Genomic DNA, 12,449 nt, shown 5'->3' on the forward strand with positions numbered 1-12,449 from the left:
GGCTGTAAAAGGTTTTCTTGGCTTATAGAAAAATGCATAAAGAAGGAAGCACTTTGGCATAATGGGTAATAAGTTAGAAATATAATTGGTGTACTTTTGAAGGAACATTAAGGAGGGAATTTAATTAAAATAAAATGAATGTAACTGGATGACAAAATTAGAAAAAAAACCTTTTTTGATGATTGATATTAGTTACTAATACCGCATTTTTTTTCATTGAAAATTAGATGGTACACTGTGTTGTCTGAATGTATGCTAAGAGAAAATTAAAAAAAATTACCCCCCACAAACAGTCCTTCCTTCCTCTGTCCCTCCATTCATTTCATCCTTCCTTCCTTCCTTCCTTCCTTCCTTCCCTCCCTCCCTCCCTCATTCCTCTCCACTTCTATTTCCCTCACCCTCTTTCCCTTTTTTCCCCCCTCTCTCTCTTTTCCCTCTCTCTCACAAAACCTCTGTGCCCGGCCATGAACTTGAGGGGGTGTCTCTCTCTCTCTCTGCTGAAAAAATGAGACTCCCCACAAGTCAACTTATGGGAAAGGTGGAGAGAGGGCGAGGTGACAGCTCTGGTGTAGGCACAAGTCTACACTGCTCTTACCCCAGGGTGCTGCTTCTGCGTACAGGTGGCAAGGCCATCCAACCGCTGCCTCTTGTTTCCTGGGGGGGAGTTGCTTCCTGTTTCTTCCTGATGGCGGGAAGAATATCGGTAGGAGTGGGCGGGGCGTGGTCCCCAGACACAGCCGGAGAAGCTGGGTGGGGCTCATAGCCCACGGGGGTTTCTACCAGCCGAAAGCAGATCAGCTGTTGGGCGGGAGAAATGGCGCCGGCTCTAGGAGTTTGTTTCATCATCCACGGGCCGGATAAATGACCTCAGAGGGCCGCATGTGGCCCCCGGGCTGTAGTTTGGGGACCGTTGTTCTAATCCAACCGCCTGCTCCAGCAGGAAACCCTACACCGTTTAGACCAGGGGTGGGCAATTAATTTTGCCATGGGACAGCAGGAGAAATTGGGATAGTTTTAGGGGGCCGGACTAATATAATTAACTCAGTTCTACCCAATACTGTATACAGTATACATATGCTATCTTTTCATAAACAAACAGTATGTTAAACAATGCAAAATTTACAATACAATGAAAATATGGAGGACCTAATTACATCATTATTTAATGATGAGATGATGAACTGCAACCAGTTTGCGATTGTTCACTTTAGAAAATTGTTAACTTTAACAGTGTTTGGAAAAACTTGCTATTTTAGGTCAAGATATCATGTTAGTTTTTTACAGACAGGCATCCCTTTAACTTAGTAAAGAACAGTAAATGAAACATTTCAATAACATGAAAATGTTCAATGAGAGTAATCTAGCCTGTTTTGGGCCTGAACAAGTTCATTGAAGTTAAGTTCAATATCTGAAGTGGATATGCGAAGAACAGCACACAAGTGATCATCACTGAGAGAGGATCTGTATCTGGATTTGTTGAACTTCATCCGTGAGAACGTTTGTTCACATACTTAGGTAGATCCAAAGAGAACTAACATCCTCTGAGCATGCTTCCTCTACAGACCCCTAATTGTTTGCTGTATGGCAACACGGTGCACCACAGTCACTGCGCTGGAGTGTTTGCGTGGTTTCTGTGCTCGGCCGCTCTTGGTAAGAGGTCGGGGTCCGCTCCAGTGCGAGGATGAAAGAGCTCACCGCGTCTGCCGGGACTCCTATGGTTCCTGCTTTCCTCATGATTCATCAGGAAAGCAGGAACCGGAAGAGTCCCGGCAGATGCGGTGAGCTCTTTCATCCTCGCACTGGAGCGGACCCCGACCTCCGCGGACCAGTCACAGATAGCAGGTGGGCCGATCACAGACAGCGGGTGGGCTGGATGCGGCCCGCGGGCCACCCCTTGGCCAGGTCTGATTTAGACAAATGGTTATCAAATCTCTTCTTTAAAATGTCCGGTGTTGGAGCATCTACAACTTCTGGAGGCAAGCCTTTCCACTGATTAATTGTTCTAACTGTCAGGAAGTTTCTTCTTAATTCTAGGCCAGTTCTCTCCTTGATTATTTTCCATCAGTGCTTTTTGTTCTGCCTTCAGGTGCTTTGGAGCATAGATCAACCGCCTTTTCTTGGCGACAGCCTCTTAAATACTGGAACACTGTTAGTCCTTCTTTTTATTAAACTAGACATACCCATCTCTTGCAACCGTTCATATGTTTTGGCTTCAAGTCCTCTAACCAAGTGAACGATAGCATTCAACAGTGTTTTGACTAGATTTGAGATCTTCTTCAAGTGTGCTGGGAGAATTCCCTCCACGTACCATCATTCTCCTAATTGTTCTCCCCAGTAGGATAGGGGGAGGGACTGGGCCTTCTAAGTGGGAGCCCCATGTGCTCTACCTCACCCTGCCCAGGAGGCCTTAGCCTTCTCCCCGGTGTTCCATTCAGGAAACTGTTTAATGACTTTGACTGGGTGAGCCAGGATTGTGGTTATTGAATGAGGTGGTCAGATAGCATCTTGCTTAATGGCTGCTTCATTTCAATTACCAATAGTCCAGGCTCAATTGTAGTTGTAAGGGAACACCTCTAATCACATTTACTACTTTTTCAAATTTAAAGAATACTACAGATAGAAAATGATCATATGAGGTGAAGTGTCAATCGCTCTTCCTTTCATCAGATTTAGCAGAATTTAGAAATGATCAATTAAAGGCATATGCCACAAAATGTCTTCGAACTGATTGCTCTTATATCTCAGTAGGAATATTTTGATTATTACAGTGATTAAAAGCATAGCAGAGAAATAAAATAAAATGCAAGGAACATGATTCGACCATGGAAAAGTAATCTAAAATCCATACTTACAGGCTGAGGCTGTTCTGCAATACAGCAGTTGAAACACAACCAGAACTCACTCATTTTTTAACAGTTCAAAGTGCAAATCTTAAAAGTTAGGAGCAAGACACAACACTTCAAATCTGAAAGGTATCTCTCCCTAGTAATCAATGTGCATGAGGTCCCGCAGTAACTAAATAAAATTCGTCCTTTAAGCTTCTTTGTCTACAAAAGGAACCAAGCTGGCGTTCGCGTAGCTCTCTTCTTTATCTCTCAAGGTATTGATTGCAGCATCACCAAACCAATATTTTCCTTCATTTATTAGCGTTTTAGTAAAATCCTGGAAGAAAAGCAAACCAGAGAAAGTTAAAGAAATGTGATATATTGCTTACAAAATGAAAATTTGTTACTTAATGGTTTGTGGGTTTTAATTGCCAAACATTCCATATTCTAACAAAGTTATATGCTATACGAAACTTGCTTTTTTTACAGTAAGATCCATAAGGAATAAATCTCAAATGTGCAGAGATTCAGAGCATGGATTTGTTAGCCGCCCCGAGTCTGCGGAGAGGGGCGGCATACAAATCCAATAAATAATAATAATATACTTTATCTTGCTTTCCCTCCTCTTCCATACTTCTCAAAGAACGCCAAAAAAGCCCACATTAAATATTCCTTGTAAACATTTTCTGCATATCATAAAATGACACAGTAATAGTCCTCTTGATTCTTTAACAACCTTCTTTATTATTGCAATTAAGTTTCTGTTAGAATATCCTCCGTCTCTGTAGCATATGTTTATGTCACCAGCCTAATAATCCCAGTTCATTTAAGTGTGTTTAAGCAACCTGGTTGTTTTTCTTGCTGACAAGCTATCAGATGAACATAAATTGTCTATGCTACCCTACTACTGTAAGAAAGGGAATTTTCAAAATATAGACTATTTTTGAACTGCTACCTTAAAAGGTGATAAGCTCCTATAGTGGAAAAATTGAAACACACAAGATTCCATCTACATTTTTGTGAGGGTAAACTCAAGGAGTAGTTAATCTCGGAGTCCTCGGAGAGGGGCGGCATATAAATCCAATTAAATAAATAAAATAAATAAATAAATAATCTCTAATTTACTTTTTTTTTAAAAAAAGTTTATGAGGCGTTCTACTGCTTTTATTCAGTTGTTTGGCATATTCTCCCCTATTCTTTTGTGCTATGGTCAAAATATATTATAGAAAACTACATGGTATCAGAATGTACAATAAAAAATCTCTTAAACTGTTGTGTGTGGCCAATTTACAATTTTTGAGGTTTAAATTAGGAAAGTTTATACTCATTGTGAGGATATGCAGAAAGCTAGTAAAGACCTACCCTGTTTCCCCCGAAAGTAAGGCATGTCAGAAGTTTTGCAAAATTTGCTAATATAAGGCACCCCCCGAAAATAAGGCGTAGTCAAGTTTACATACGGTACAGTGGAAAAACATAAGGTACCATTCAAAACTGTTCATAGCGGTACTGTAAAAATGTGGCGTCCCCTGCTGGCCCTTCCATCGCCTTGTACCATCCAGTACAACAGACACAGTCTGCTGCTGTCTCACTGCCATTACAGTCTCCACTACAGTGCGTAGACTGTAGTTCCTCTGGTGGCCGGAAGCTGCAATAGCGGGAATATACTGTTGTACCATATAAGTGCCGTCGTTTGTGTGTGTGTGTGTGCCATACTGACAGGTACCGTACCGTAATCAGTGTACCGTATGGTACACTTTCTTTGGGGGTGTCAGCTTTTCTGCCTGTGAATTTGTCTTATTTGAGAAATATAAGCACCCCCCGAAAATAAGACATAGCACAACTTTTGGAGCAAAAATTAATATAAGACAGTGTCTTCTTTTTGGGGAAACACGGTAGTTATTCAAGGTTTTTGAGCAAGGTGAATAGTGAGTCCCTTTTGGATAAAGACTTCGGGCTGGGCTGCTTACACTGTATGCTGTTTCAGGGTATTTATTATTTCTTTTTGTCATTTCCAATTTTTATATATTTATATATTTAAATGTAAGCTGCCCAAAGTTGTTGAAGGTTAAGTAGCCTAAAATTATAGAAATGAAAAAAATTATAATTAAACATCAATTTTTCTGTTTTGTAGAAAAGATATGGATTATGCAATCAAAACAAATACTTCTATATATATTCTGTGTGTTGTGTGATTTGTTTTTTAAAAAATCCTGTATTGATAATTTACTTTTTTTTATTTTGAAAAAAAAATCTCAATCTTCTCTTAGCCCTCCCTTTCCCCTAAAATATTTTGAGCGAAAGTGATAAGAATCTGGATTATTAATACCACATATTAAGAATGGGAAGAAGTTTTCTATCGTCTGTCTGACTGACTATCTGACTATCTGACTATCTGACTATCTGACTATCTATCTATCTATCTATCTATCTATCTATCTATCTATCTATCTATCTATCTATCTATCTATCTATCTATCTATCTATCTATCATCTGTCTATCTATCTAATCTATCTACCTTATCTATCTACTCTATCATCTATCATTTATCTATTGTCTAATCTCTCAGGGGTAAATACAGTGGTACCTCGGTTCTCGACCACAATTCGTTCCAGAAGTGTGGTCAAGAACCGATTTGGTCGAGTACCGAATTAATTTATCCCATAGGAAATAATGGAAATGGGTTTAATTGGTTTCCAGCCCCTATTTCCTTTATTTCCTATGGGATAAAGATGTGAGGAGCTCTATAGTCTAAGCACTCCAAGCTGTAGGAAGGGTGGGGGTGGCTGCAATACCGGCAGTTTCGGAGGGGGGGCTCCTTTCCTCAGTGGTTCGTCTTGTAGCTGTAGGCGGCGGTGATGGCGGCGGCGGCGGCTTTCCTTCGAGCAGCAGCAGCGCTGGGAACGTCACATGATAAAGGGAAGCTGCTGACGTTCCCGGCGCTGCTGCTGCTCGAAGGAAAGCCGCCGCCACCGTCAGTAAGGAGAAAGTTGGTGTAGCTGCCTACAGCTACAAGACGAACCACTGAGGAAAGGAGCCCCCCCAAAACTGCCGGTATTGAAGCCGCCCCCACCCTTCCTACACCCTTACGCTCCAAGCTGTAGGAAGGGTGGGGGTGGCTGCAATACCAGCAACTTCGGGGGCCTCCTTTCCTCAGTGGTTCAGTATCCGAAATGTACGAGAACCAAAGCGTTCGAGAACCGAGGTACCACTGTATATAGTATCCCCCAGAATTTTCAAACCTAAGGTATATCTATCTCAAAGATATTTTCTTACTTCTCTTTCCTCCAAGTTATAGTAATACAGAACCCGGGTTTAACATATTGCAGTGATAACATAATCAAGGTAGGTGCTGGTGATTTGTAGTATCTACTTCTGAAATGAGAAATCATACATAGCATTCCATCTGACTATTACCCAGATAAAGTTATTCACAATGACAAGCACTATTCCATTCACCCATCCCAATATTTTTTCTGATATGTGAAAAACAAAATATATGATACAGACATGATCTGGTACACAAATAAAAGATTTATTTGGTAAAGAAAACCAAATACACATGTCTGATTATATTATTTAATTTCTTATAAAAATGAAGCCAATAGGGAAACATAACTTTACAATACAAGAAATTTAGAAGTATTGTGCTTCACTTGTAACATTAAATCAAGATGTTTGGTTTGTTGTACTTGTAATTGGCAGGCTCATACATGCTAATCAAAACATTAAAAACATCATAAAAAAGCACAACAAAGAATGGTCTTCCTGCGTCAACTCAGGAAGCTCAAACTGCCCAAAGAGCTGCTGGTTTGGTTCTGCAACCCAACAAGACCAACACAGACTTTAAAGAATAATCAGAACTGCAGAAAAAACAATTGCTGCCAACCTGCCTTCCATTGAGGACTTGTATACTGCGCGGGTCAAAAAGGCTGTGAAAATATTTACTGACCCCTCACATCCTAGACATAAACTGTTTCAACTCCTACCCTCAAAGGTCACTACAGAGCACTGCATACCAAGACAACTAGACACAAGAACTGTTTTTCCCCCAAACGCCATCACTCTGCTAAACAAATAATTCCCTCAACACTGTCAAACTATTTACTGAGTCTGCACTACTATTACTACTAGTTTTTTCTTATCATTCCTATCACCCATTTCCTTCCACTTATGACTGTATGGCTGTAACTTGTTATCCTAAAGATTTTTATTAATATTGATTGTTTCTTCATTTCTTATTTGACCCCTATGACTATCATTAAGTGCTGTACCTCATGATTCTTGACAAATGTATATTTTCTTTTATGTACACTGAGAGCACATGCATCAAAGACAAATTCTTTGTGTGCCCAATCACATTTGGCCAATAAAGAATTCTATTCTGTTCTGTTCCGTTCCCCTCGATTCCATTCCATTTCATGTCACAAATCATGTGACAAAAACAAACCATGTTAGAACTTTTATTTTTTATTTGTGTGTTGTCATTCTTACATCTACATATACTTTGGACACACTACGGAAGGGTGAATGCAGAAAATTCCCAGGAATAATGGAAATAATATTGTACCTTGTTCTGCCAAATTTTCTGACAGGAATTTCCTGACGGTGAGAATGATTAATCAATGGAACAACAGCCTGCCTTCTGGAATTGTGGGTGCTGCATTGCTGGAGGTTTTCAAGAAAAAACAATTTGTGCGAAATGGTATAAAAACTCCTGTTTTGGGCAAATGGTTCCAGCCCCGTGATTCTATGACTCACATCAATGACTGTGACCTTCCCTGTTAGCTTCCCACAAGCAAAACCAATAGGGGAAAACAGCAGGGAAAGTTGCAAGTCACTTTTTTGCTAGGTTGCTTACACTCTTCCCCATCTGGAAGTAGTCACCACCACCCACAGCCTCTTTGCACTTATTCCTCAATGGCCACCTACATACCCTCCTTCACCTAGGAGCAGCTACTTCTAATGCTATTGTGCCTTCTGGACAACTGTACACCCTTCCCTTCCTGCCAGTCTACTTGCAAGCATCTAATTCTCGCTTAACGAACTGCAATCCACACTAACCACAACAGAAGGGGGTGCTGGGATTGTATTGCTGAGCAATGCAGTCATGTGACATTGCACTTTATAACCACACTGCTTAGAGACAGATGTTCCAGTCCCCATTACCAAGGAGTAGCCATAAAAAGAGCAACCACTGAGAGACCACAATTAAGATAAAAAGCTTGGTTAAGTTAAACAAGTCACTAAGTGAAACCTTGACTAGGCTTATGAGTTTACTTCATCTTTCCTTTGCTTCACAGACCTGAGAAGGCCATCACTGTTGTAACAATGAATGATTGCTAAACGAAGCGGTCACTAAATAGGGGCTAGGGGTAATTGGAAACATCTATTATTTAACAAAAACAAAAGTGAAAGTCTGTCTACAACTTAACAGTTTTGAAATATGTCATTTTTAGCATTGAATGGGTCCAAAGACGGGCTACAAGAATGGTGGAAGGTCTTAAGCATAAAACGTATCAGGAAAGACTTCATGAACTCAATCTATAGTCTGGAGGACAGAAGGAAAAGGGGGGACATGATCGAAACATTTAAATATGTTAAAGGGTTAAATAAGGTTCAGGAGGGAAGTGTTTTTAATAGGAAAGTGAACACAAGAACAAGGGGACACAATCTGAAGTTAGTTGGGGGAAAGATCAAAAGCAACATGAGAAAATATTATTTTACTGAAAGCGTAGTAGATCCTTGGAACAAACTTCCAGCAGACGTGGTTGGTAAATCCACAGTAACTGAATTTAAACATGCCTGGGATAAACATATATCCATTGTAAATAGTATAAGGGCAGACTAGATGGACCATGAGGTCTTTTTCTGCCGTCAGTCTTCTATGTTTCTATGTTTCTATCAGCAACTGTAGGCTTGAGGATAGCAGAGAATGTAGCTCAAATAAGTTAGGGAATTAATGAGTTAAGGAAGGCTGTCTGATGTTTAATCATTTGAAATCTTTAATGCAGATGGTCCATTTGGTACACATGTTCCTGTTTCAGTAATTAAATTTGTAAATTGGTTGGGGTTTTTTTTTTCAACAGAAAAATATGGTATGCAGGTTCTTGCATTTGTAGAGGTACAGTATTCTTATTCAAGGATTTAATGGTGTCTTGAGATGACATCATTATCTATGCTTGTTTCTTTTGCAATGCTATCAACACATGTTGTAAAACTGAAACAATCAACTCATCCCTATGAAGTTTTGATTGGGCTTGAAAATCTTTTTGTGACTAACATACTAACAGGTATCCTCAATACAATTCTGCTGTTTCCTCTATTTAATAGTTTTATAATAAAATTAATTACATGTAAATGCACATATACAATATTATCTTTGCTCAAATAAAATACAGAAGTGCGAGAGAGCTTGAAAACATCCTGTAGTCCACATTTTCAAAAGATAAAAGTGGGAAACTGAGTACAGTATATGAATATGAGCATGTGTTTTAACTTCTTGTATTTCTTATAAAAATTTTATATAGGAGGTATCTGAAAATGATGAGTTTTTAAAGAAATTTTACCTTCCTAACACTTGATCGTATTATGCATGTTGTAAGTTTTTACCATAAGCATTTAATATTGATAATTTCTTAAGCCATCTGCTCTACATATAGGAAATCTACTTTCTGATTGATATATAACAGCTGCACTGAAGTCATGTAAAACTAGTATTATCTGAGGACGGTACTGTTTTACCGGCAAGAAGCCACTAAGAACAGTAGTAAGAAGAGGGTAGTAAACTAAGATGACTTAGTTTATTTGTTCTGCTGAAGTTCTCGCACATAACATAATTTAGGACTTCCCATTGTAATATCAAGCAGTATTTTCCCCTGGAATCAGATGGAACTAGAGTTAATGGGTCATGCAATTTATTTTAACTACTGTATCAGGGATGAATTGCCCTTAGGTAAACCTTCCCTTCCTTCCACTCCTGCTCCCTATTAGGATCACATAATCTAATGTATCCATTAAATACTTGGCATAACCCACGCATAATAAGGCATCAGACAGCAAGTTTTTACTCTATAGCATAAACAAACCACTACAAAATGCAGCATTCTTGACCTGCTATATCGCATGAAGTTAGCTATAAATAGATCTTTGTACCACTAAAATATAAGGCAAGGTTGAATTGGTGGCTTTTCATTATTACTAGATAAGTGTGACTCCCATTATGCATAATAAATGCAATTCTTCCCATTAAAATCATTTAGCAGTTAATATATTTTAAAGTTACAAATTAAAGATCTCTCTCCTTCAGAAAACACATCATGCTCGGTTACTCCCACGCAATTTCCTTTGCAACTAACAAGCCTATGACTATTTAAGGCCTTGTAAGGCATGTGGTTATTTTTGGATTTCGGTTGCTCTGTGAACACTTTCAGCTTTCAGCCTGACTATAAAGAGATTTTGTGATATGCACAAAATAGAAAAGATGGGTTTCCCCTCTCTTCTTTACCTTTGTTGTAGAGTGATGCAAACTGGGCCAGAACAGAGTTTATGATACCAATCCAGTAATTAAATACAAATGTTTAACAGATAAACATTTCAGTGTTTTGAAGATCAAAGCATTCATTTCTGAGTTGGATTTTTAACCCCCAACTATGATAATGCATTATCTGCTTAAAATATTTTCCCTTCTGATTATAGACAATTTATTTGGATTGGAAAAAATATGAAACATAGAGGGGTTGCCAATAATGCATGAAAAAGCAGGGGTCGGAAACCAATGATCCTCAGATGTTATTACCAAAGTAAAAGACCCAATATTCTTCACTATCCACATCTAAGCTGGGACTTGCATTTCAGTACCTCCAGGTTCCAAATCTTACAAGGTAGTGTAATTAGAACACTCAGTAGTCAGACACTGAAAGTAAGAATATGTCCGTCATGTGAAAAAAATTGGAGATATTTCAAATACAGTTTACCTTGTGCATTTTACATGCGCTTCTGTATTTTATTTGAGCATCTCTGTGCATATGTATTTTTATTCTATTGCCCCACACAGAATACCCCTTCTGATTTAGCAAATACAGTATTCCCATAAGTGATCTACAAAATATCTGCATTAATAAAATTAACATTAGGGTAAGCAGAGAATATATTCAATTAAAGAGATGAAGTTGTAATAAAACTAAAATGAATAGCAGGAGAAAATATTACTTCCAATTTAATTTATTGAGATAATAATAATAATAATAATAATAATAATAATAATAATTATTATTATTATTATTTATTAGATTTGTATGCCGTCCCTCTCTGTAGACTCGGGGCGGTTCACAACAATAATAACAGCATACAATAGACAAGTCTAATATTTAAAAGAAGAAAAATATCTAAAAGTCCTTTATATAAAATCATACAATACAAACATACCATACGTAAACTATATAAGCCTGGGGGGAAATGTCTCAATTCCCCCATGCCTGGTGGTATAGGTGGGTCTTAAGCAATTTACGAAAGACAAAGAGAGTGGGGGCAGTTCTCATCTGGGGGGAGTTGATTCCAGAGGGCCGGGGCCACCACAGAGAAGGCTCTTCCCCTGGGGCCCGCCAGACGACATTGTTTAGTTGACGGGACCCGGAGAAGGCCAACTCTGTGGTACCTTATCGAGATTCATTTAACTTCAAGTGAAGGTAGTTACAACAGCACTGAAAAGTGATTTATGACCATTTTTCATAATTACAACTTTTGCAGCATCCCCATGATCTTATCAAGATCAAAATTCCCATGATCATGTCAAGACTCCTCATACTTCAGAATCCTCATACTTATGACTGCTGGTGTGTCCCAAGATCGTATCATCCCCTTTTGTAACCTTCTGAGAAATAAGATTTGCTTAACAATCAGGTTACTAACTTATCAACTACAGTGATTGATTTAACAACTATGGCAAGAAAGGTCGTAAAATAAGGCAAAACTCACTTAACAAATGTCTCACTTAACAGCAGAAATTTTGGGATCAATTGTGGCGTAAATTGATATTGTACAAATATTGCCCTTTTACTTTTAATTTAGCACAAGAGAGAAGTTTGTTTTCAATTGCATTTTAAGTATTACTTTAATCAAAATAAAACAGTCTACGTATATACACTGTCCAGTTGCCACCTGAAAAAGCAGTTTGGGACAACCATGATCTAGATTACTGACAATATCTACAGACGTTTGATCTATACACAGGGAAAACTCCAGAGTCCTGTTGCAGTAGGGTGGCATATAAATATCATTAATAAATACATAAACTCAATTTTTGCTGCTGGACGCTACTCTCTTATAGTGCTCCAACAATTTTTAAAAAATGGGTCCTGATTATTTTGGAAAATAAGGGGTTTAAAAATGTTTTCTGTTTGCTGCCATGCTCACTCCTATTTTTGGATTATGTAAAGGAAATGCAAAATAAAGGCCATGCAACAAACTCTCCCTCCCTTCCCCATAAGTAGAGGTACTTTCCCAAGATCAGTAATGGTTGCAGCTTCATCAGCAAGAGATTATGCTGTTATGCTGACTAAGTCTGTTTTTAGACATTTCTGTGATTACTGTATGGTTTCAAATAATGATAGGCACAGTGCTAGCGA

General features: G+C 38.5%; 1 protein-coding gene across 2 annotated transcripts in view; it reads right to left on the minus strand.

The window, feature by feature from the left end:
* CDC42SE2 (CDC42 small effector 2) overlaps positions 1-12,449 on the minus strand; it is a 69,698-nt gene that overhangs the window by 23,302 nt on the left and 33,947 nt on the right. For both annotated transcript variants that reach the window (XM_070742834.1, XM_070742835.1), the window contains exon 2: positions 2,853-3,162. In XM_070742834.1, the coding sequence (XP_070598935.1) occupies positions 2,853-2,906 (54 nt within the window). In that variant the 5' untranslated portion in view covers positions 2,907-3,162. The remainder of the gene's footprint in view (positions 1-2,852; positions 3,163-12,449) is intronic.

The sequence above is a fragment of the Erythrolamprus reginae genome, chromosome 2 (genome assembly GCF_031021105.1).
Source record: "Erythrolamprus reginae isolate rEryReg1 chromosome 2, rEryReg1.hap1, whole genome shotgun sequence".
NCBI classification, from domain to species: domain Eukaryota; kingdom Metazoa; phylum Chordata; class Lepidosauria; order Squamata; family Dipsadidae; genus Erythrolamprus; species Erythrolamprus reginae.